We start from the raw sequence: 22716 nt of genomic DNA, 5'->3' as shown, positions 1-22716 counted from the left end.
TTCAGCTCATCACTTGTTTACACATACATCGATTCCCAGCCCCATACCCTCCTCTACCCCTACTGCAAAGACTAGGTCCAAATCTTCTGTTAATCTCTCCAAGCTTTATGTTTTTTCATAACGTTTACCACTATAGTAATTAATTAATTGTGTTATTTGGTAGTTAACATCTGTGTTTAGCAGCAGTGATAAGATTTAAATGAGTAAATGAATGAGAGACCTAATGTGATAGAACTGAACCTAGTTTTACTTAGTTTCATTTCTGGGCAATTGTAGCCTCTCCTTGTCTTCATGAGAATAGAATTAAAATACTTGCTTTCGGGGCGCCTGGGTGGCTCAGTCATTAAGCGTCTGCCTTCGGCTCAGGTCATGATCCCAGTGTCCTGGGATCGAGCCCCGCATCGGGCTCCCTGCTCGGTGGGAAGCCTGCTTCTCCCTCTCCCACTCCCCCTGCTTGTGTTCTCTCTCTTGCTGTGTCTTTTTGTCAAACAAATAAATAAAATCTTTAAAAAAAATAAATAAAATACTTGTTTTCTTTGACTCAACAAATATTTTTTGAGTGTCTACTCTATGTCAGACATCGTTCTAGGCATTGGAGGTGTCGTGGCAAATGACACCAACAAAGTTTCTTCCCAGGTAGAATAATCGCTGGAGGAATAGGCAGTTGAGCAAATAAAAATATAAAGTAAATGAGTGACAAATGTTCAAAAAAAGAACAACGCAGAGTAAGAAATGCATTCGTTTTCATCCCAGAGCATGTGGATATTACTTAAGTTTTATGAAACAGTACCTACTTTCGCTACTTCTGATGTAACTGATATTTTAAAATTGTATTTCATCAGAAATGCTGGTCCCATAAAGTTGATTTCACTAGTGGGTCACAACTTGTTTTTTGAGAAATACTCCCGTAGCTCTTCAGTATGCTTACTTATGTTGAAGGACTTTTATAGGTTGGTATCTCAGATATTGAATACACTTTGGAGAACTGCGAGATATACATAGTCTGGAGTCAAAATTTCCTCAGGAAGAACACCAGCTAATGTGACAGCACTCAAAGCTTGAGTCACTCAGAGCTGGAGAAATAGTTCTGTCATACTGTGTTCCTGGCTGTCAAGTACAGACAAGGCAGTAAGACATGAGGACTAGCAAGCTTGGAGACAGAAGGATGAAGGACTTCAGTAGTCAGTTTTCAGTTTTACGAAGAACATAGCCATTTGGTATATGGACATTTGCATATATCTTTTTTTAATAATCAACAGCACCACTCTTATGGTATTCTGTGTTCACATAGTGAGGATTCAGGATGATCATTAAATATTGTTTTCAACCCATTTTTTCATGAAAACAGGGAAATAGGTAATTTTCTTTAAGATTTTTATCTAAAATGTTGATTTTTAAGTTCTGTTGTTGAAGTTGCAGATAAATCTTTGGCTGTTTAAAATACCTAAAGAACATGGATTAAAATAATTTGATTTCTAAATAAACGCAGTGCTTCAGTAAGCAGATAGATAATGATGTATCTTGAAATTATCTCTTTCAGAATGATGTCCCAGGAATGCTAGCTTATAGCCTCAAGCTCTGCATGTCTTTAATGCAGAATAAACAGTTTCGGAATAAGGTACTAAGGGTTCTAGTTAAAATCTACATGAATTTGGAGAAACCCGATTTCATCAATGTTTGTCAGGTACTTATATTACATTGTTATCTTACCTCACATCACACTACTTCATGCTGCACTGCTGGGCCGTGCATTATATTACATGACATTATTGTTACTCTGATGGTTTCATACATGTATCTCAGTTGATCTTCATAACAGCCTGTGACGATTAAGGTGTACACTTACGTTCTTTTTTACTGGTAAGAAACAATCTTATAAACCTAAAAAACTTTTGTTATAATGCATCCTGTATATTCTTTCTACATTTTGAAAGTATTCCAAACATTTAAAGAAATTTTGGAAACTAGGTTAAAAAAAAAAAATAAAAGGTAGAAGAAGAGATAACAACAGTACATATGTTGTGTCATTCTAAAAAGAATTTCAGGTGTAAAAATGATCTTTGGTTTTATTACCCAAACAGAACCAAAACATTTGGGTATATTTTATCTCTTTTCATGTGTGAATTTGCTTGCACATTTTTAAAAAATAAAGATGGTCCAGAAAATGCAAAGTGTATCTTTCCCTTTCCCCAGGTCTTTTCTCAAAGATAATGCATAGGTGTTTTTCTTTCATTTATTAGCAGGTCTTTTTAATGGCTACATTGTATTTTATTGACTGGAAGTGTGTAAGTTTGCTTTTTAACAGTTATCATACTGTATAAATTTTTGTATTCTGCTTAGAGCATAGCACTGTATCACAGGTTTTACTTTTTCACTGTAATGTGTTCCCATGTATTTTCATCCTCTACACATTTTTAAAATTAAAATTTAGAGTAATGCATCCTTTTTTAAATGCTTTTTGAAGCAAGTTTGAAACATAGAAAAGGCTGGAAGAAAAGTCATTTATATCCCCCAAAGTCAACATTTTAGTTTATTTCTTTTCACTTTTCTCTATATAGCTTTTTGGAGTTTTGTTTGCTTCTAAATATTCTAAATAGTTTTTAATAGTTTTTTTTTTAATTGTTGTGTTTTAAAACTTATATGAAAAACAGTAGTCCTCTGCTCACCTGTGTATTTCAGTTTTATTCCTCAGAGACAATTTTCTTTTTAGCTGTTTTATTTCTTGTTCCTTCAAAACTTAACTTTTACATTTTAAAATATATATTTTATTGAATAGGTAATAGTACATTCTCGTGATTCAAAATTTAAAAAGAACCAAAGGGTATACAATGAAAAAAGTCTTTCCACTCCTTTCCTTTGACTCCTAAGTTCCTTTCTCTGGAGGCAAACAGTATCAGTTATATACGTCCTTCCAATTTTAGCATTTTTCCATGTTCTCAGTCTCACAAACTCTTGTTCCAACTCTTTCTTGACTGTGCAGTAGTCATTTAGTGGATGTACTTTGCCTTACTTAACAATTCCCCTATTATTGGTCATTTGTTTTCATTATTTCCTATTCTTAATGTGTAATAACTTTGATTAATGTGTTCATTTTGAAATTAGCTATTTGCTACTTCAAGGAAACAAAATTTAAATTGAATTCCTAAAAAATAAAAATCCTAAATTTATTGGATAGTTTTGTTAAAACATATGACAGATCGTAAGAGTGATAAGAGAAATACGTCAAAATGGTCATTTTAGTGCCTTTTATCCTGGCCCAGCATGATACAATGTGTGTTAAATGAATGAATGACTCCTATAATTTATGGTTAAGCAGAAAATTCAAATTAAGGAGCACTTGATAATAAAATACAGATAAGATTTGAAGAAGCCAAGATTCACTCACCTACCGTTATTGAGTACTAGTAATTGCCAGGCACAATCAGATGCCATTTTCAGGAAGACTTTGTCTAGTGCCAGGATCAGAAATGGAGTGCTAGAACTGGAATTAAAATTTTAAATTAATTTTTTTTTTTAAAAGAAAGAAATGGAGTGCTAGAACAGTTCATCTGCCCCAGTTTGTCTGTGCTTATATTTTAAGGTTTCCTATATTATTAACCGTTTGTCGCTAAGTATTTTGTAGACACAGTTTTCAATTATTATGTAATTGTTCTTTATCTGCATTTCAGTGCTTAATTTTCTTAGATGATCCTCAGGCTGTGAGTGATATCTTAGAAAAACTGGTAAAGGAAGACAACCTCCTGATGGCTTATCAGATTTGTTTTGATTTGTATGAAAGTGCTAGCCAGCAGTTTTTGTCATCTGTAATCCAGAATCTTCGAACTGTTGGCACCCCTATTGCTTCTGTGCCTGGATCCACCAATACGGGTACTGTTCCAGGATCAGAGAAAGACAGGTATAAGTATCTTTTTCTGCATCAGAACTAATTGAACAATCTTTATTTCATTTTGCAAATAGGTGGAATATTCTCATAGATCACATAGTCTAAGAATTAATTTCAGAATTAGCTTTCTTAGTTGTAAAGTCTTACTAAGGCTATTGCTCTGCTGTTTTGCACTTTGCTGGGCACATTAAAGAAAACCAAAGAAAGGGACCTTTCTAGAAAGAAATGGAAGTGATTGATAGGGAGGGCCAATTGCATATATGCTAACCAAGTAAATTAAAAATTTCAGATGGGTGGGGTGCCTTGGTGTCTAGTTGGTTAAGCATCTGATTCCTGATCTCAGCTTAGGTCTTGATCTCAGGGTCATGAGTTCAAGCCCCGCATTGGGCTCCACACCCAGTGTGGAGCCTACTTTTAGAAAAAAATCTTAGATGGGTTAGGTGGGCTGGATTTTAGATATTTGGAAAGTAAAAAACATTTCCAGCTTTTTGTACTTTTATTAAAACTAAATATACATTTATTTTAGGCTAATACAGTATTAGGTTTTATTTTCCTGGTTTTTCTTACATATTTAGACCACTTAATAAAAATATTTAAATGTGTCTTTGTTATGGGGCGCCTGGGTGACTCAAGTGTCCAACTCTTCACTTCGGTTCAGGTCATGATCTCAGAGTCGTGAGATTGAGCCCCATGTTGGGTTCCACGCTGGGCATGGAGCCTGCTTAAGATTCTCTCTCTCTCTCTCTCAAAAAAAAAAGTGTCTGTTATGCCACCTTTTTCCTTTTAAAGTTGTTTACACAGCAGTGAGAGTTGTTTTTCTGAAACCTAAATGTCACTACCCTCTCAGCCTCCAATACTTTACAAACACATTTCATACAAAATTCTAAGTCTCGAGCATGGCCTGCAAGGTTATACATGATCTGTCCTCTCCATACCCCTCAACTCATCTCTTGCTGCTTTCTTCCTTACTTACTACTTTCAGATTTCACTGGCCTTCTAACTTGTCCTCAAAAACACCAGAAATAGTCGTGCCTCAGTAAGGTTTTCTTGAATTTTAGTTTTTAGTTTTTGTTTTCTTCCCTTTATTTTTCTTTTTGGGGGCCTATTGTTATATGTAAGTTAGATTTTCTTTGCCTGTCTTCTGTTCTTCTGTATTTCTCACTTTCTTTTAGTCCTTTTCAGCTCTTCAGTTCTTTCTTTTAATGGAATAATAATGTAAATACTATAAAATGCACATATCCTGATGATACAGTTCAGTGAGTTCTGACCAAATAAGCACCCATATAACCATCACCTCTATTATCATCCCAGAAACTTCCTCTCTGCCCTTTGAGGTCAACCCCTTGCCCCTGAGGCAACCACTGGTTTGATTTCTATCAACATAGATTAGTTTTGCCAGTTCTTGAACTTCATAAAAATGTATCATATAGTGTGTATTCTTTTGTTTCTCCTCCTTTCGCTCAACATGTTTGTGATGTGTATCTGTTTTTTGGGTGAATCAGTAACTTTTTTTCATTATTGAGCAGCATTTCATTGCATGAATATACTAGTTTGTTTATTCACTCTTACATTGATGGACATTTGGGTTGTTTCAGAACAGGACTATTAGGAACATTCCTGTACAAGTCTTTTTGGGGACAGATGTTTTCATTTCTCTTGGGTAAATACATAGGATTAGAATAGCTAGGTCACAGGGTATATATGTTTAATTTGGTAGGAATCTGCCAGACTATTTTCCAATGGTTTACCCTCCCAGCAGAAATGTGTTAGCATTCCATTTGTTTGTTTGCTAACATTAGATGTTATCAGTTTCTTTAATATTACTCATTCTAGTGGTAAAACTGATGTTTTGTTACAATTTTTTTTAAAGATTTATTGAGAGAGAGAGTGAGCGAGAGAGAGAGAGAGCACAAGCCAGAGGGAGAAGCGGGCTCCCTGCGAGAAAGAGCCCAAGCCAGAGGAAGAAGCAGACTCCCTGCTGAGCAGGGAGCCCGATGTAGGGCTCAATCCAAGGACCCTGAGGTCATGACCTGAACTGAAGTGAAGAGTTGGACACTTAACTGAGCCACCCAGGCGCCCCATAACAAAGACACATTTAAATATTTTTAATAAGTGGTCTAAATATGTAAGAAAAAACAGGAAAATAAAACCTAATACTGTATTAGCCTAAAATAAATGTATATTTAGTTTTAATAAAAGTACAAAAAACTGGAAATGTTTTAAGGCAGATGTTAACCGACTGAGCCACCCAGGCGCCCATGTTTTGTTATAATTTTAATAAAGGAATTTGTCAGATATATTGTTAATATTTTCTCCCAGTCTTTGGCTTATCTTTTCATTTTATTGGTGGTATTTTTTGATGAATGAAAGTTTTTATTTTTGATAATCCAGTTTTCCATTATGTATCCCAATCAGAAATTCTTTGCCAGCCTCAGGGTTGTAAAGATATTCTGCCACACTTTTTTCTAGAAGCTATATAGTTTTAGGTTTTATGTTTAGGTATGTGGTGTAGCTTAGCTTAACCCTTTGTATGTGGTGTGAAGTAGGAGTAAATACATGGATATTTAGTAGTTCCATTACCATTTGTTTAAAAGACTGTCCTTTCCCTATTGAATTGCCTTGGGGCCTTTGACATGTGATATGTTGATAGATTTCTCTGTTCTTTTCTATTTATCTATTTGTCTTTCCTTATACCAGAACCACAGTATCTTTATTAACTAAAGTTTATAGTCTTGAAATTAAGTCAGTGGAAGACCTAAAGTTTTGACCTCCCTCCTCTCTCCTCCTCTCCCTCTCACTGCCAAGATTGTTTTGGGTCTCTTGCATTTCTGTAAATCTGGGAGGATTCTGATGGGGATTGTGTTGAATCTCTTCAATTTGGAACAAATTGAAACCCTTAACAATATTGGTTTTATAATCCATAAGCATAGTATTGTTCTTCATTTATTTAGATTTTCTTTAATTTTTCTCAGCAGTATTTTATAGATTTTAGTTCAGAGATTTTGTACTTTTTTTTCTTAAATTCATTCCTAGGTATATTTTTTGATGTATTATAAGTGGTATGTTAAATTTCAATTTCTAATTGTTGCCAATATGTAGAAATACGATTGATTTTTTTTATATTAATGTTGAATCCCACAACCTTGCTTAAATCACTTATTAGGTCTAGTAAGTTTTTTTTATAGACCCTTCTATAGAATTTTCTACATAGGAATCACATCATCTGAATAGAAACAATTTTACTTCTTCCTTTATAACTTTCATGCCTTTTCCCCTGTTTGTTTTTCTGCATTGGCTAGGATTTCCAATGTTATTCAGTAGACCTTAAAGTGAACACCCTTCATTCCTGATCTTGGGGGATAACATTTGGTTTATTTCTTAATTTAAAATTTTTCTTTCTTTCCTTGTCCTTTGTTCGTGTTGTGTTTATTTGCCCCTCTGAGTTAATCTTCTGAAATTATTTTTCTTCATTTCTAATTTTTCCTTAGTTTGATTATTTCATTTCTGAGTTTCCTAATTCTGATATGTTTTATTCTTTTCTATCTTATGTCATTTTCTTAATGTTTTTTACCTCTTTTGAAATAATCTTTTTTTTTTAGAGAGAGAGAACATGAGCAGGGTGGTGGGGGTGGGGAGGGGCAGAGGGAGAGGGAAAGAGAGAATCCTAAGCAGGCTCCACACTCAGCACAGAGCCTGACATGGGGCTCGATCTCACAACCCTGAGATCATGACCTGAGCTGAAAATCAAGTCGGACGCTTAATTGACTAAGCCGCTCAGGCGCCCCATAATTTTTCTCTTCTATTATCGTATGGAATTTTACTTTGATCCTTGTCTGTGCTTATGTTTACTGAAATTAGTTTTCCTAAATTTTTGCAAGGAAGCTTATTTAGGATAGTTTTTCTAATTTCACTGCTCTCTAGATCTTCCTCTTGTGTTATAGAGTTTGAAACAAAATGGTGACTTATGATCTGAGACCTCCTAACTTGGTTTACTTTCTCACTTTTATTTGGGCTTTCTTTTTCCTTTGTTCCTGCCATATTAATTTGGATTCTGTGCCAGCATCTTCTCCTCAGTAAAGTGCTTTGACTAGAAGGGAGTGTTGGTTTTAAGAGCTGTTGGGGCCCCAACTGCTTCACTTCAAACTGGTGTAGCTGGTGACGGTGTATCTCTACCTGACTGTGTTTTGGGAGTTTGGGGGCCGCTTTCTCAACTGGTTTTGTTGTATTTGTTGTCCATGCTAACCTGGTTAGTTGCTTTGTGTGGTTTTATGAATTTATTTAGAAGAAATTAAATCAGTGGGCTGCCTCCATCTTAATAGAATCTTGTGTGTTTCTTAAGGGAGATACTTAAGTAATTAAATATTTTTTCCTTGCAAAATATTTAATTTGAACATGATTCAGACCTTCATTTTGATAACAAGTCACCCATACGTACTATTCAGAAAAGATTTATCAGATTAGTAACTGTTGATTCTCTTCATTTCAGTGAGTCAATGGAAACAGAAGAAAAGACAGGTAGTGTACTTGTAGGAAAGACGCCGGAAGTGGTAAGTGTGTTGTTTGAAGTTGAGGTTATCATTTAACATATATTCCCACAGTATATTGTAAGTTAATTTATAGTGTTATATATTTGCCTTTATAGAGGTTTAATACCAGAGTCGTTTTATAAAAATAGATCTTCTGTAAAAAAGTAAAATTTTAAGGATTGACCCTAGAAAGCATTTAACTTAGAAGAAATCAAATCTTTAGATGCTTACAAAAGATTGAACTCTATCTAGAATAACTGAATTACTTGTCACAGGGTGAGAAAAAAGTATGGCCTCTAACAAATAAAACGGCAACTTATCATGGGAGGGGCACTTTAGTTTGTTGTTTTTAATATTCATGGTGAATGGAAGACTGGGGTAAGTATTAGAACAGTAGTCTGTTGGATATAAGTGTTTCCTCTTGCAAGACTTTTGATTTTTGATACTCAGGTCTATAAACTTCAACTGTTCTTTACTTGGATGGCTTATTAGTTCATGAGATCATATATATGTGTTGATTAAATGTGCTTTTGATTTTCTAGTTCCGAGTAGGGAGTTTCTCATCTTAACTATGAGTTGGTTCTGTATAAAAGAGATTTCCTTGCATATCATCAGTAATCAGTTATTTTATATTTTGGGGTTTTTTTTTAATATTAAAATATTTTACATTAGAAGCTTATTCAGAATGAATTGCATTCTTCCATTAAACTGGTATCATATCTCAGTGGTAGCTATTAAAGAAATAAATCATTCTTTCTCTCAAATAAATGATACATGAGTTTTCTAGATCCTACTATTAAAATACAAGTTTTGCTTTGTGTATGGACTGAATTTCACTGGTCTAGGGCTGTTAAAATACAGTTGGCTTAGTGGATTTCAGTAATATATGAATTTTCATTCTTGTTTGTTTATTTATTTTGGCAGAGTCCAGAGCCCAAGGACCAGACTTTGAAAATGATTAAAATTTTAAGTGGTGAAATGGCTATTGAGTTACATCTACAGTTTTTAATACGAAACAATAACACAGATCTCATGATTCTAAAAAACACAAAGGTAGGAAAGTCATCTATAAGGAGGCTTTCTTTTTGTATTTATTTCTTTGTTGAATATTAATACAAATACTTATTTCTTATTGAATACTTTGTTGCATTTTATTTTGATCAAGAAAATAACTTTTAAAAAAAATAACAAAGGAGGAACTTGTTGAGAAGAAAGGGAATTAATATTGATTGAGCTCCTGTTTTTGTGTTCACCTTCATTGGGAAGTTTAGTGGTGTTTTGTTTTATTTTCATTTTTTTAGTTACCTTTTTATTTTAATATATATATATGTAGTGCTTGGACAAATGGCATGATCAGAACATTAATATAGTTTATATGTCTTTTTTCCCATTGAACTGCAAATTCCTTGAGTGCAGAGGTTCTTACATTGATACTGTATAACCTTTGCTGAGATATTGATCCTAACAATTACTAGTATTAATTTTAATCTCTGACCAAGTAATATATTTATCTGGTTCAAAAAATGTTTTAATATGAAAATATTCATAGTATCAAAAATCTTCATTTTCCTGCCTTAACTACCCAGTACCCTTTGACAGTCATTTATTCTTTTATAGCTATGTATTATTTCATTACTACATCATTGATTGACTGGAACATGTAATCGTACTTGTCAAACTTCTAATAATTGCAAATGGCAGATGGACACAGAATTACACAATGTGTATTTATAACAATTATTTGAAGCTAATTTTTATAATATAGTTTCATTAAAATTAAAATCACTTTGGTGACTGCCAGAGGTGCAGAGCGAGAAGAGGCGGGACTCTGTTCTTCAGGTTACCCTAATACCTTAGAGACCGTAGACAAAACACTGAAGAGAAATGGCAAATTAAACTATTCAAAAATAGAAAATCTACTACCTGAACTTCTGCCTAAAATCTGATCTCAAGACCACAGATTAAGACTCTGATTTGATTGTTTTTATAAACTACCTATTTAATCTTTATAAAGAAATACCCAAGATTCATGGTTTAAATATCATCAGTTCAGTTTATTAATATTTTCTTTGCAAAACAGGGCCTCTGATTGTATGTCTATATACAACCTTGCGTATGTGTAAATACTTTGTCATGATAAAAATTATTTGTTTTTGTAGGATGCAGTACGGAATTCTGTATGTCATACAGCAACCGTTATAGCAAACTCTTTTATGCACTGTGGGACTACCAGTGACCAGTTTCTTAGGTAAATATACTTGAACAAGGTTTCCACTTTGGTTTAAAATCATCTTTAATAGGGACTCTGTTGACATTGTTACATGGATGTTGAGAGCTTCCTTTGCCTGCTTGTCCTGAATTTTAAATTCTGTTTTTGTTATTTTATACACCTTTTTTCCAAAGATGCATTTACTTATTATTTTAGAGAGAGCGCACGCGCATGCGTGCACAAGAGGGGGGAGAGAGAGGGAATCCCAAACAGACTCCCTGCTGAGCACAGAGCCCAACTCGGGGCTCAATCCCACAACCCTGAGGTCATGACCTGAGCCGAAATCAAGAGTCAGACACTCAACTGACTGAGCCACCCAGTGCCGCTATACATTTTTTATTGCATATGTCTGCTTGTTTTAAGGTAAAATTAATTCCCTTTATTAGTTGGCTTGAATATATGCTTTTGCATGAAATATATTAATATAATTCTGCTTTTGTTCATAATGAAATTACATATCATGCATTTTTTTAAAGTCTTCAGAAGACTAAGAACTTAGGAGGTAAACTAGAATCAGCAGTAACTTGAGCTCCATAAAGTAAAATGATTTGTAATAGTTGAAGGTAAAATTTTAATGCTTTGACTTTAGTGTTATAAAAAGCCTTATGGAATTCATTTCAGTAGTATTGCTGAATTTTCTTTTCTTACAGAGATAACTTGGAATGGTTGGCCAGGGCCACTAACTGGGCAAAATTTACAGCTACAGCCAGTCTGGGTGTAATTCATAAGGTAATATATACTGATCAGTATGAACAGAAGCAATTTTTTTGGAGTTAAAAAGATAAAGAGTTTACTGTAATTCTTTCACAAGTACATTTTGTTAAATCGGATCAGTCCTTTATCAGAATAAAGTAAATAAGAAACTAAAATACCTATGTCTTTGGTTTTAATAAAAGGTGGAAATCCTTTTCCTATGAAGACTAAGACATTTCTCAAAGGATGAATTGAAATAAGTTATTTGCATAGTCTAAGATGAATTTGGAGAAATGTTATAAAATGGGAAAAATTGAAGCATTTGTTTCTAAGAAGGATGTGATTGGATCTTTTAAAATTCTCCTCTCATTTGAGTTACAAAGTTGTCTAGGGGAGAGAAGAGATCCACTTCCTCCTCTTTTAGAAAGTGAATTTTCTGGAGAGAAGACAGTAGTCATAGGAAATACATATTTTTTCTCTCACTTTCTCTTACACCTCTGTTGTGGTTCAAATTTACAGGGTCATGAGAAGGAAGCTTTACAGTTAATGGCAACATATCTTCCCAAGGACACCTCTCCTGGATCAGCCTATCAGGAAGGTGGAGGTCTCTATGCCTTAGGTCTCATTCATGCCAATCATGGTGGAGATATAATTGACTATCTGCTTAACCAGCTTAAGAATGCCAGCAATGATGTAAGTATTTGAATGAAAAACTAATTTCTGTTACTTAAGAGTCCAGGAAAACACTATATTTGCCAAATTATTTTAATGAATAGAAATTTTGTAGGATTTTGAAATTTCAAAAATAGAACTATTCTTAAAGAATTATTTTTTAAGATAATTTTCTTTCCTTCTCTATAAACTAAAATTGTGCTTCTCAGTCCTTTAAACCTTGTATGTGACAAGCAAAATAAAGTACCATATATTTGTAAAATATGTATTGTATTTCCACACTTAAGAGTCTTGAAATGTTATAACTATAAGTGACCTTAGTGATCATTTAGTCTAATTTTGTTATTTTATAGGAAACTAAGTCCCAAAGAAATGCATAAGTCTAAGGAACCAGAATTCTTGGTTATTTGCTATTTTATAATTTTTAAATGTAATTCTTTTGGAAAAACTTATTAAGCAGATTGCTCTTACTTTATGGAACCTTGAAATAGGATTTTAGACTTTAGCTTTTATGTTAGACTCTTTTTTAGAAGGCTATTAGGAGAGTAGCTAAGTAAGCCAGACAACTTTGTCCTTCTATTTCAGTGAAAAGATTGAGGCCAGTGGGATCATCTGTCTTAGCTAATGAGCTCCTCATCCACAAATATTATGTCTTTATTTATATCTTTGCCTCATTTCCTCTGGTCTCGGGTAAAAATTTTCCTATCAAACAAAGGTCTTTGGTTGCCAGCAATAGAAACTTCCACTGATCGACTTAAAGAGTTTATTGGAAGTAGCTTATATAATTAAAGGAAAAGCGGATAAACCAATTCTCGCAAAAGTTAAGAGCCAGGGCAGTTCTAGGGATCTAGATAACAGGAACTAATGGAATTGTCTCTCTAGGCCCTACTGTCAGGATGAATGAACTTGAAATGGTTTGGGGTCATTTCACTGTAAAAAGATTATAATTTCAGAGAAAAAGCATCCAAGTGGTCTGTTTTGGGTCACAGTCCACTTTGGGTAGGGGAAGGTGGGTGCTTATTAAATGGCAATCTCACCAAGACTAGCCAATGGGAGAGGAGTATTTTCCAAGCAAGATTGGGATGCTGTCACCTATAAAAGGAGACTGCACTCAAAAATGACACATGACTACTAAAGTGTCCCTCTTGAAATAAAGACCAACTTTGGCCCTTGACCCCATTTTTTCCCCACTTCTTTACAACCATGTTCTATTAGATACCCTTTTCTCCTCTCTTCAGGCTCCTTCCCCTCATCCCATAAGCATATTCAGGTCTCACCTATCCTAAAAAAAAATCTTTCTTTGACCCTTGCTTCTTCCTCTTAGTTACTGTATTTCTCCGCTTCTCATGTAAACTTATTGAAAGAGAGCTGTACCCTCTCCCTCCATTTTCTTGTCTTTCATTCACTTCTCAACTTGCTATTATTTTGCATCAGTAAGCACCATTCTTTTGAAACTGAAATTGCTGAGGTTACCACTGGCTGTCTGGTTCTCAAATACTTTGATCATTCTCACTAGGTCAATTGCTCTGCATATTTAATATCACAATGTATTTTTAAATCAGAATAAAAACTTGGACTTTTAAGTACAGTGTTCCAAATCAGCAGATCCCATGCTTTTTCCCTAGATTGTTCGACATGGTGGCAGTCTGGGCCTTGGTTTGGCTGCCATGGGGACTGCGCGCCAGGATGTGTATGATTTGCTAAAAACAAACCTTTATCAGGATGATGCTGTGACAGGTGAGAGATTCTTTCCAGAGACAACAAACTTTAGGATTAACTAATGTAACTAATATTTATTTTCTATTTATATTTTGTAGCCTCTTAAAAATCTAATAGATTACTTATAGAGGGGAGTGGATTTCGCCCTATTTGTCAAATTCATAGAAATAGGTTTTGTTATATATAGGTTTTAAAAATGATATATCCAGTATATCTGTCTACATAACTGACTTTTGCAAATAGAAATTTATTAAAGTGACCTATTTGAATCTCAGAGCTATCTGTACTGCTTGGTGATAGTGTAGAATGATGTCATTATGTCTCCTTTGAAATCATTGTAGGATTTGATGATGCATTCTGTCAAGATTTAAAAGGAAAATAGCTATAAATATATGGTTGTGCTTTTTATTAGATGGTTTGAAAAAATGCCACCAGAAGCTAATTGTTGTTTTGATAGTTGATGATAATAAGTGCCACTTCCGATAAGATATGTTTTATTGATTTTCATACATAATTATTATTTTTTAATGTTTTACTTTTTACTCACTAGGTGAAGCAGCTGGCCTGGCCCTAGGTTTGGTTATGTTGGGCTCTAAAAATGCACAGGCTATTGAGGACATGGTCGGCTATGCACAGGAAACTCAACATGAGAAGATTCTGCGTGGTCTTGCAGTTGGCATAGCATTAGTAATGTATGGGAGGATGGAGGAGGCTGATGCTCTCATTGAATCTCTGTGCCGTGATAAGGTGAGATGATACATTATTTATCCTTTTCTCCCTGCACTTCATCACACCCTGTTTATCGCCAGCATTTAGAGAAACACTTTCATTAGAAATTATCTCTGTTCCCATCAGAACACCTAGCTACACTTGATGAAACTCCTTGCAAGATCTATAAAGCTTAGTGGAATGTAGGAAAGGAGAGCACTGATTAGAACAGGTAAACAGGAACTAATTTGAGAATTTTAAATTAAGACTTCAGATCAGTAATTTTCAGATAAGCAGCTCCAGAAAAGTTCTTTAGAAATTTACAAGTTGAGGGCGCCTGGGTGTTGGCTCAGTTGGTTAAGCAACTGCCTTCGGCTCAGGTCATGATCCTGGAGTCCCGGGATCAAGTCCCACATCGAGCTCCCTGCTCAGCGGGGAGTCTGCTTCTCCCTCTGACCCTCCCCCCTCCTGTACTCGCTCTCTCTCAAATAAATAATAATAAAAAAAATCTTTAAAAAAAAAAGAGATTTACAAGTTGATTTCTTTTTTTAATTTTTTTTATTTTTAAAGATTTTATTTATTTATTTGACACAGAGAGAGAAAGCACAAGCAGGCAGAGAGGCAGGCAGAGAGAGAGGGAGAAGCAGGCTCTCCACTGAGCAGGGAGCCGGACGTGGGGCTCAATCCCAGGACCCAGGGAACACGACCTGAGCCCAAGGCAGCCGCCTAACCAACCGAGCCACCCAGGCACCCCCTACAAGTTGATTTCTTTTGGAAATAATATATTTGGAATCACTTCATAATGATTTAATAAGATAAAAAGTTTACTTCATTGTTTTTTTCATCAAAAACCAGTGCCTGTCTCTATGCTTATTTATCTGGGTGAATTTTTTTCGTTGCCTTTTGTTTTGTTTTATTTTATTTTGACCGTGGTATTTTGTGGGGTGGGTAGTCAGTGGTAGCTAATGCTGTCCTATGTAGTCTGATAAAAAGAACCACTGTTAATAGTTAAGTGATAAAACTGCTCATTATTTTGCTCAGCTCTCAGACGCCATATCTGTTCCACTCAGTGCTCAAGAATTAAGTAAGCAAGTTACAATGTAGAATTAGAAGCGAGCTTCTTTGTTGTTGTTGAATAGATGGAAGCTGAGTATCAGAGTGGTTAGGACTTGAGTTGATACTTCCTAGTCAGTGTACAGCAATGCAGGCACATTGCATAGAGCATTGGGAATTAAAAGGAGTTAATTCCTCCTTTATTAGAGTCTGTATTTCCACATTTGTTTAGAAAATTACCAACCACAAAATCGTTCTCCTTAAGTTTCTCATTTCTTACCTAACACCAACTCTCCTGGTGGATGTAGCTGTGCCAGTTAGACTGTAGAAGTCACTGTTTGAAATGATAACTTGTCGATTGATGCAGATTATTCTTCTTAGGACCCAATTCTTCGACGATCTGGAATGTACACTGTAGCCATGGCTTATTGTGGCTCGGGTAACAACAAAGCTATTCGACGCCTGCTACATGTTGCTGTAAGTACTCTTTCTTGGGTAGAGGTGGAAAGAAAAATTTGCAGATGGACATTAAATGTCTAGGCTGCTGCAGCACCCACACTGCAGGACTACCACGAGTGACCTCAGGTTCAGATTCTCACTAACTGGACACAATCAGATATAACCTCAGCACCAGGAATAGAACAGGATAACAGTATGTCAGTACAAATAGAGGTCCTTAAAATCATTCAGGGGCAACTTCTGAAAACCAACTCCAAGGGGCACCCTCATTTGTAAGGGACAAGACCATGTGAGTATGTGCGGCTGCCCTAGGATAGAGAAATCTAGTGAACAATAAAAACCACTTCTTTTTACAGCCTGTGAACTTAGCTTTCAGGTACCCCTAGGGAACATGCTCTATTACAAGAGATACCTTGCACAGGAAAGCCAGTGCCCATGTTTTCCAACAGGCTTTTCCCATTCCTAGTCTTCCTAATCCAGGTAGAGTTTATGAACAATAATGTTGCCTGGTAACACAATGGACATTGCACATATGTCTTAACTTAGTAGGTTTCTACCATCTTGTTTCCAGGAGAAGGTAAACCTCAGATCATCTTCCCATGCGGGAAAGATTTAGAACCATTATTATCTTCTTCCCAGAGATACTCACATCCCATAGTATTTATTACTAATTTATCTTTTATCAGTGCAGCATGTGGTATGTTGTAAATTGTAAATGTTTGTATTTTGCTTGAATTTAGAACATACTTTTTTGAAAACAACATTGAAGGAATGGTTAGATTTTCAGTGTAGCCCACAAAAGCTATAGTGCACCTGAAATAATCTTTAGAAGTAGCCCTGATTCTTAAACTTCACCAAGCTTAAAAGGCTTCTAAGCCCTGAAATAGAGTATTTCAGATGAGTTTTTCCTAAATTGAGGGATGACATTCTAATTAAAGAGTAATATATTAATGAGGTCTGATTTATATTTGAATGATGTGAGCCTCTCGTATCAGTTAATTCTAGTAATAGAATTCATGGTATAATGTAATCATCCTTTAAAATTTTTCCTAGGTAAGCGATGTCAATGATGATGTCCGGAGGGCAGCAGTAGAATCACTTGGGTTCATTCTCTTCAGGTAATAATTTCTAATTTCTGGTTCTCTTTATAGTCCCCCCCTTTTTTTTTTAATAGTAACTAAACAGAAACTATCTGAGGGATATGTCTAGGTTCAGAGTGAAGACCATTTAACAATAAGATTAGTACTGTTGATCTGAAAAAGAAGCAAGTGTGTCTTGAGAGACCAAGAACCTATTTGAAAAGTAGTAAAACAACTTTATTATTTATTTTTTTCATAACATTCTGTGTATTTGCTTAAATTTTTAAATCCAAGTAACATGTTTATAGTACTCCTCTTTCCATACACATTGGTAATTCAAATGGGATGCTGTTTCTTATATAGGGTTGTAGAGTTCCTGAAGCTCTCTGATGAGAATAAAAGAGAATAGGCTTTGTTTCATTGCAGAAGGGTGAAAAATCTGCAGATTTAAGAAAATTATTTTGGACTTGAGATTTGGAGATGCGCTTGGCATAGGATAGTTGTGATTAAGAGGACATACTCTGAAACCAGTCTGCCGGGATTGAATCCTAGCTCTGCCCCTTCAAGCGGAGTGACTTCGGGCTTGTTAGCCTTTTTGAGCCTCCAATTTCTCAACTGTAAAATGGGTGTAACAATAGTACCTATTTTAAGAAGTGTGTTTTTGGGGTGCCTGGGTGGCTCAGTTAGTTAAATAGCAGACTCTTGACTTCAAATCAGGTCATGATCCTAGGGTCCTGGGATTGAGTCCTGAGTAGGGCTCTCTGCTCAGCAGGGAGTCTCCTTCTCCCTCTCCTGCCCTTTCCCCTGCTTGTGCTATTTCTATCTCTCTCTCTCTCTCAAATAAATAAACCTTGGGGTAAAAAAAAAAAGTGTGTTTTTGGAAGAGTAACTGAATTAAGATAAGATCTAAAGCCCTTAGAACAGCGTCTGGCACTACTAAGTGTTATTTAAGCATGTGATAGTAGTGATTACTCTAACAGTGGTAGCAGATGCAGTAGTACTTCTTGGAGTTCTTCTTACTGTCTGCTTATCTCCAATCTCAAGTACCACTGTTTCTTTTGGCTAAGATACTTTATATTAAAACCCAGCAAAGGCAAATTAAAAGTACTTCTTTTAGCTCTGTTTGGACATGATTATTGTAGCTCATTTATGATGGAATTATACAAAAAAATAAGTTCCCAAGGTACGTGTCAGATGAGTCAGTTAGATGAGTCTCACTCATGTCCTTTTAATCTCTGGGGTAGATTTTCTCCCAGGTGCCTGGGAGTGAACCTTTGTTGTAAAGGTCACAATATAATTCAACAAATATTGAACATCCATTGTGAACTGGTTATAGGAACTTCTCATAACATCTTAGATAGGAAGTTATTCCATTTATCGAGAAGTTATCCAGATAGGCTGTAAAATATTTTACTCCTCTGTGGTTAAAAATGTTGAATAAAACAGCAAAAGTACAGACCCATATGACATAGTAATCAGGTTTCTCCTTATACCAGTCAGTTTTGTTGAATAAGGTGGTTCAGCCACATGCTAACCTCCTTCATTGTGTTGTCCTCTAACACTCATTTGTTCAACTTGTTCACAAAGACACTAGAGAGCCTTCACTAAATCTGAAGATGGTATTTACACAGATCTACTCGTCTAATACCTCCAAAATAGGCTATGTGATGATTATTGTGTTTAGGAATCCATAGAAGTGTCAGATATTCATGGATTCTTTTTCTAAGGTATGACAAAACCTATGGGCATTAAGCTATTCTACATTTTTTAAAAAGATCTGCAATTGACTCCACACTTAGTTTCTTGAGTCCTCTTTCTCTTTTTGAACATAGAATATTTAGCCACTTACAGTCTTTTTGTACCTTTGCCATTTTCTATTTTTTTTCTCAAATTTGTCAGCAGTGGTTCCATAATTACAACCACAAGTTCTCTTTCAGGGAGGTGATTCATTTAGCTTACGGGGTTGAACTCATTTAAGGCAGCCAGTTTTACATCTGTTTTACATCTTTTTAAAAATTGTGTTTATTTATTTGAGAGAGAAAGCACAAGTGGGAGGGGCAGAGAGAGAGAGAATCTGAAGCAGACTCTGTGCAGAGTGGGGAGCCCAATGCAGGGCTTGATCTCATGATCCTGAGATCACAACATGAGCCAAAACCAAGAGTCGGCAGCTTAACCAGCTGTGCCACCTGGGAGCCCCTCACCTGTTTTACATTTTGATCAATCTTTACAACATTACTTTTTATCTTTCTGGTCCAAAAATCATTCTCTGGGGGGGTGGGAAATGGAAGTAAAAATAGATATTGGATAGTTCTATGTTCTCCCTGTCCATTTTTGGTGTATTATTTCAGCCAAGCTGTGACCCTAACCTTTCACTGGTTTTGCTCTAGAGTTTAGATGTGGGTGCGGGGCTGGGGGGGGGGGGGGTTGTTGCGGGGGTGTATTATTGCCATCCAGAGAGGGTTTTTTGTTTTGTTTTAATTCTTATCAGAGAGCTAATTTTGATTTGGAAAGTATATTTTTCTAGGGGTGCCTTTAGTAACTGTTGGTTTGTGTAAACAATCCTACTCATGATGGTCTCTTCCTTTGTTTTGTTTCTTTGTTGTCAGTTATTAATTCTTCTTGATTTTATATTTCGTATCCTATAAATCAGTGGCCTGGTGTGTATATTCTGCACATAGGAAGTTGAGCTTCGGGAAAACTGTTTTTCTTCCCTTTTTAACCTGACAACGCTTTGCTCTCCAATTAACATTCATTTCTGCTTTTGCGTTTCCTGTAGCTCACACTCATGCTAAATTCCCAGTTTCAGCAGCAGATGTCTCCCATGAGCTGCTTTTAGGCTTTGCTAAGTTTTTTTTTGTTTTTTGTTTTTTGTTTTACTACCTAGGGTAGTCAGATCCAGCTAATGAGTGGTTCTATGTGCTTGTGATTTCTAAGGGACCATTCTGAGTTTTGTTTTCATAATATGACTCTTTATAAGTAGAGAAACTGGAAAAGACTTTAAAGATGATTTTGTGTGAAAGTTGCTTTATAGATGAAGAAAATTAAATGTAATCAACTTGTCTAAGGAATTGTGGTTGAAACCAGATTCTCAAAATTTTAGATTAGTGCCATTTCCCTAGAGTGAGAATTTTTAAAGGTGAAAGAAACTTAGAAATATTTTTTTTAAAAAAAGGAAATTGAATTCCAAAATAGTTAATAAAATTTCTCACTGTCATAGAACTAAATGGTAGAACTGAAATTCAAAACAGATCTCATTATAGACCAATGCTTTCTACAACATGCCTTTCCATCAAAGTACTATTTTCCTAAGTGACTCTCATAGAACATTTTTATTCTCAAATTTCCTCATTACCTTTAATATTTGGAAAGTTTCTGTTCTGTCTCTTAAGAATAGTAAATGTTTTCTGATGCACCATCATTTGCTTTCTTAGAATGTGCTCCATTTTATCATTTCTTCCCTTTTAGATGTTACATACTACTTTTAAAATAATTGCAGACATTTGACTTTCTTGAACCATATTTTAAGAATTTATTTCTTCTTAATTATTTTAATCTTCTTTTTAAGTGTACTTACTGGACATGAATACTGAAAACATGTGGGTAAACATGTATTTGTACTTCAACATAGATGAAATTGTCTTGTGGGAAACTAAAAATTCTCAATGTGTATTATCTCCTTTACTCTCAGGTAGTCCAGGGAGTTACAGTATTTTCATTGTTTCTTTCTCCTGATATTTGTGTGTTATTTGTTCATAATATATATGATAAATATTGAGATTAAGTTAAAAAACATTTCTACCAAGGTGAAATGATTCTAGTACATTTTTTGTGTAATAAATAGGTGATTGTTAGGACCATTGTTAATCTGTCCAGTAGGCAGATTTTATTATAACTATAGTTATAACTGTTATAACTCTTTGTACAGTACTGTGCTTGGCATTGACTGAAACTCAGTTGGAACTGAACATACTTTGAACTATTTTAACTTGACATTGGAAAGGAAAGGGAAGAAAGAAGTTAAAAGAAGCATTGGTCTTTACATACTTGTTGAGATTAAGTTGCTATAATGATCTGATACAGACTTTTTTTAAAGATTTTATTTATTTATTTATTTATTTATTTATTTATTTATTTATTTATTTATTTATTTATTTTAGAAAGAGTATGGGAGCACAAGCAGGGGGAGGGGCAGAGGGAAAAGAAGATAGAATCTCAAGCAGACTCCATGTTGAGTGTAGAGCCCAATGTGGGGCTTGATCTCATGATCCTGAGATCACAACCTGAGCCAAAATCAAGAGTCAGACTCTTAACCAACTGAGCCACCTACGTGCCCCTGATATAGACCTTTCTTAAAATTAGACAATCCTGGTCCTCTTTGCTATAACTTAAGGTGTTACAATATAAAACTGGCTATTTCTCAGTGTAAACATTAATATGCTTTCAGATATGGATGGATCTTGCAAGATATGAGGGAGATTCCTGGCGCAGACATTTTTTAAGACCATAAAGAAATGGGTTCCTTGAATATAAAAATGTTGTACCATCATAGATCCTTAGAATTTGAAGGAACCCCAGCAGTTAGTTACCACCAAATGCATGTAAAGATGTTTACAGTATCTCCACTCACAATTTTGTATCAATTCAGTACATACTGTCTGTATTCTGCCTCATTGTCTTTGTGTTTATGTTCTTGATGCTATAACTTCCTTTAATTTTGTCTTTTTCACTCTTTTTCTATACCTTTGTTTTCCCCCTTCATTAATTAACAATAAATATGAAAGCAAATGAAAGGTTTTTTTTTTTAATTATTTTTCTAAAGAGATACAGTCTACTCTTTCTCTTTGAACTTAAAACTGTAGTCTTTTTGTTGCCATTGGTGTGGTTAACTTCTGAGATTTGCTTTAAAATTATAGATTTCTTTAAAGTATTCTGAAATAGAAGAATCAGTTGTATATCAAAGTGGTAAGAGTTTGTACTATTTGTACTTTTTCAAAAATAGTTTATATTGGAATTGTATTTCATTTTCTAGAAGTATTAGAATATTTCTCATTAACTAGAGAAAGATCTCTCAGCTGACTATAAGCAAAGAATTTTTTTCCCTAGGAATTGACGCTGACTAGTTTAAGGGTCATATAGTTAATTTTGTAGGTATGTGTATGTTTAAGCACATACACCAATTTGGAGGCAGTATAGAGCATGTGAGAAGGTAGTCTGTTTACTCTAGTTTGTCTCGGGGTAGAGTTTGGTAGTGTGCGTGCCATCTCTAGTATTTAGACTTCTGAAACAATTATATATGCCTTCAGATATATAAGATGCGGTTTGGAATACTATTAAAGTGACATCAGAAAACTTAATCTTATGTGACTTGGCAAGAATATAAATCTTAATATATGTCAAACCCATCATATTAGAGACTAGAACCAAAATGGATAATTTTTTTTTTCATGAGCGTAAATTATTTTGCCTCTGGGCCACCCTTCATGCTGCTGAAAAATCTTAGACTGGTGGGGGAAAGTGCCTAAAGCTTTGAGATTTAGGGATTAAATTTGTGGGTTATACTCTTTCTGGCAGGTGACATAGAGTCCATAAGGTCTATGTTCTAACTATGTTCTAGGAAAGGATTCTGCCATTTGGAGAATACATACCTGGTTCACT

At 35.0% G+C, this 22716-nt stretch overlaps 1 protein-coding gene across 1 annotated transcript in view; it reads left to right on the top strand.

Annotated features, from left to right (window-relative positions):
* PSMD1 (proteasome 26S subunit, non-ATPase 1) overlaps positions 1-22716 on the top strand; it is a 91663-nt gene that overhangs the window by 11153 nt on the left and 57794 nt on the right. Inside the window, exons 6-16 of the mRNA XM_035006903.1 lie at positions 1541-1684; positions 3669-3895; positions 8370-8430; positions 9334-9462; positions 10569-10657; positions 11329-11407; positions 11891-12064; positions 13669-13780; positions 14313-14509; positions 15905-16000; positions 17036-17100. Of these exons, the coding sequence (XP_034862794.1) occupies positions 1541-1684; positions 3669-3895; positions 8370-8430; positions 9334-9462; positions 10569-10657; positions 11329-11407; positions 11891-12064; positions 13669-13780; positions 14313-14509; positions 15905-16000; positions 17036-17100 (1373 nt within the window). The remainder of the gene's footprint in view (positions 1-1540; positions 1685-3668; positions 3896-8369; positions 8431-9333; positions 9463-10568; positions 10658-11328; positions 11408-11890; positions 12065-13668; positions 13781-14312; positions 14510-15904; positions 16001-17035; positions 17101-22716) is intronic.

This window comes from Mirounga leonina, unplaced genomic scaffold, assembly GCF_011800145.1.
Source record: "Mirounga leonina isolate KUSES-001 unplaced genomic scaffold, KU_Mleo_1.0 Mir_151, whole genome shotgun sequence".
Lineage (NCBI taxonomy): Eukaryota > Metazoa > Chordata > Mammalia > Carnivora > Phocidae > Mirounga > Mirounga leonina.
This window is presented reverse-complemented; position numbering and strand designations above follow the sequence as displayed.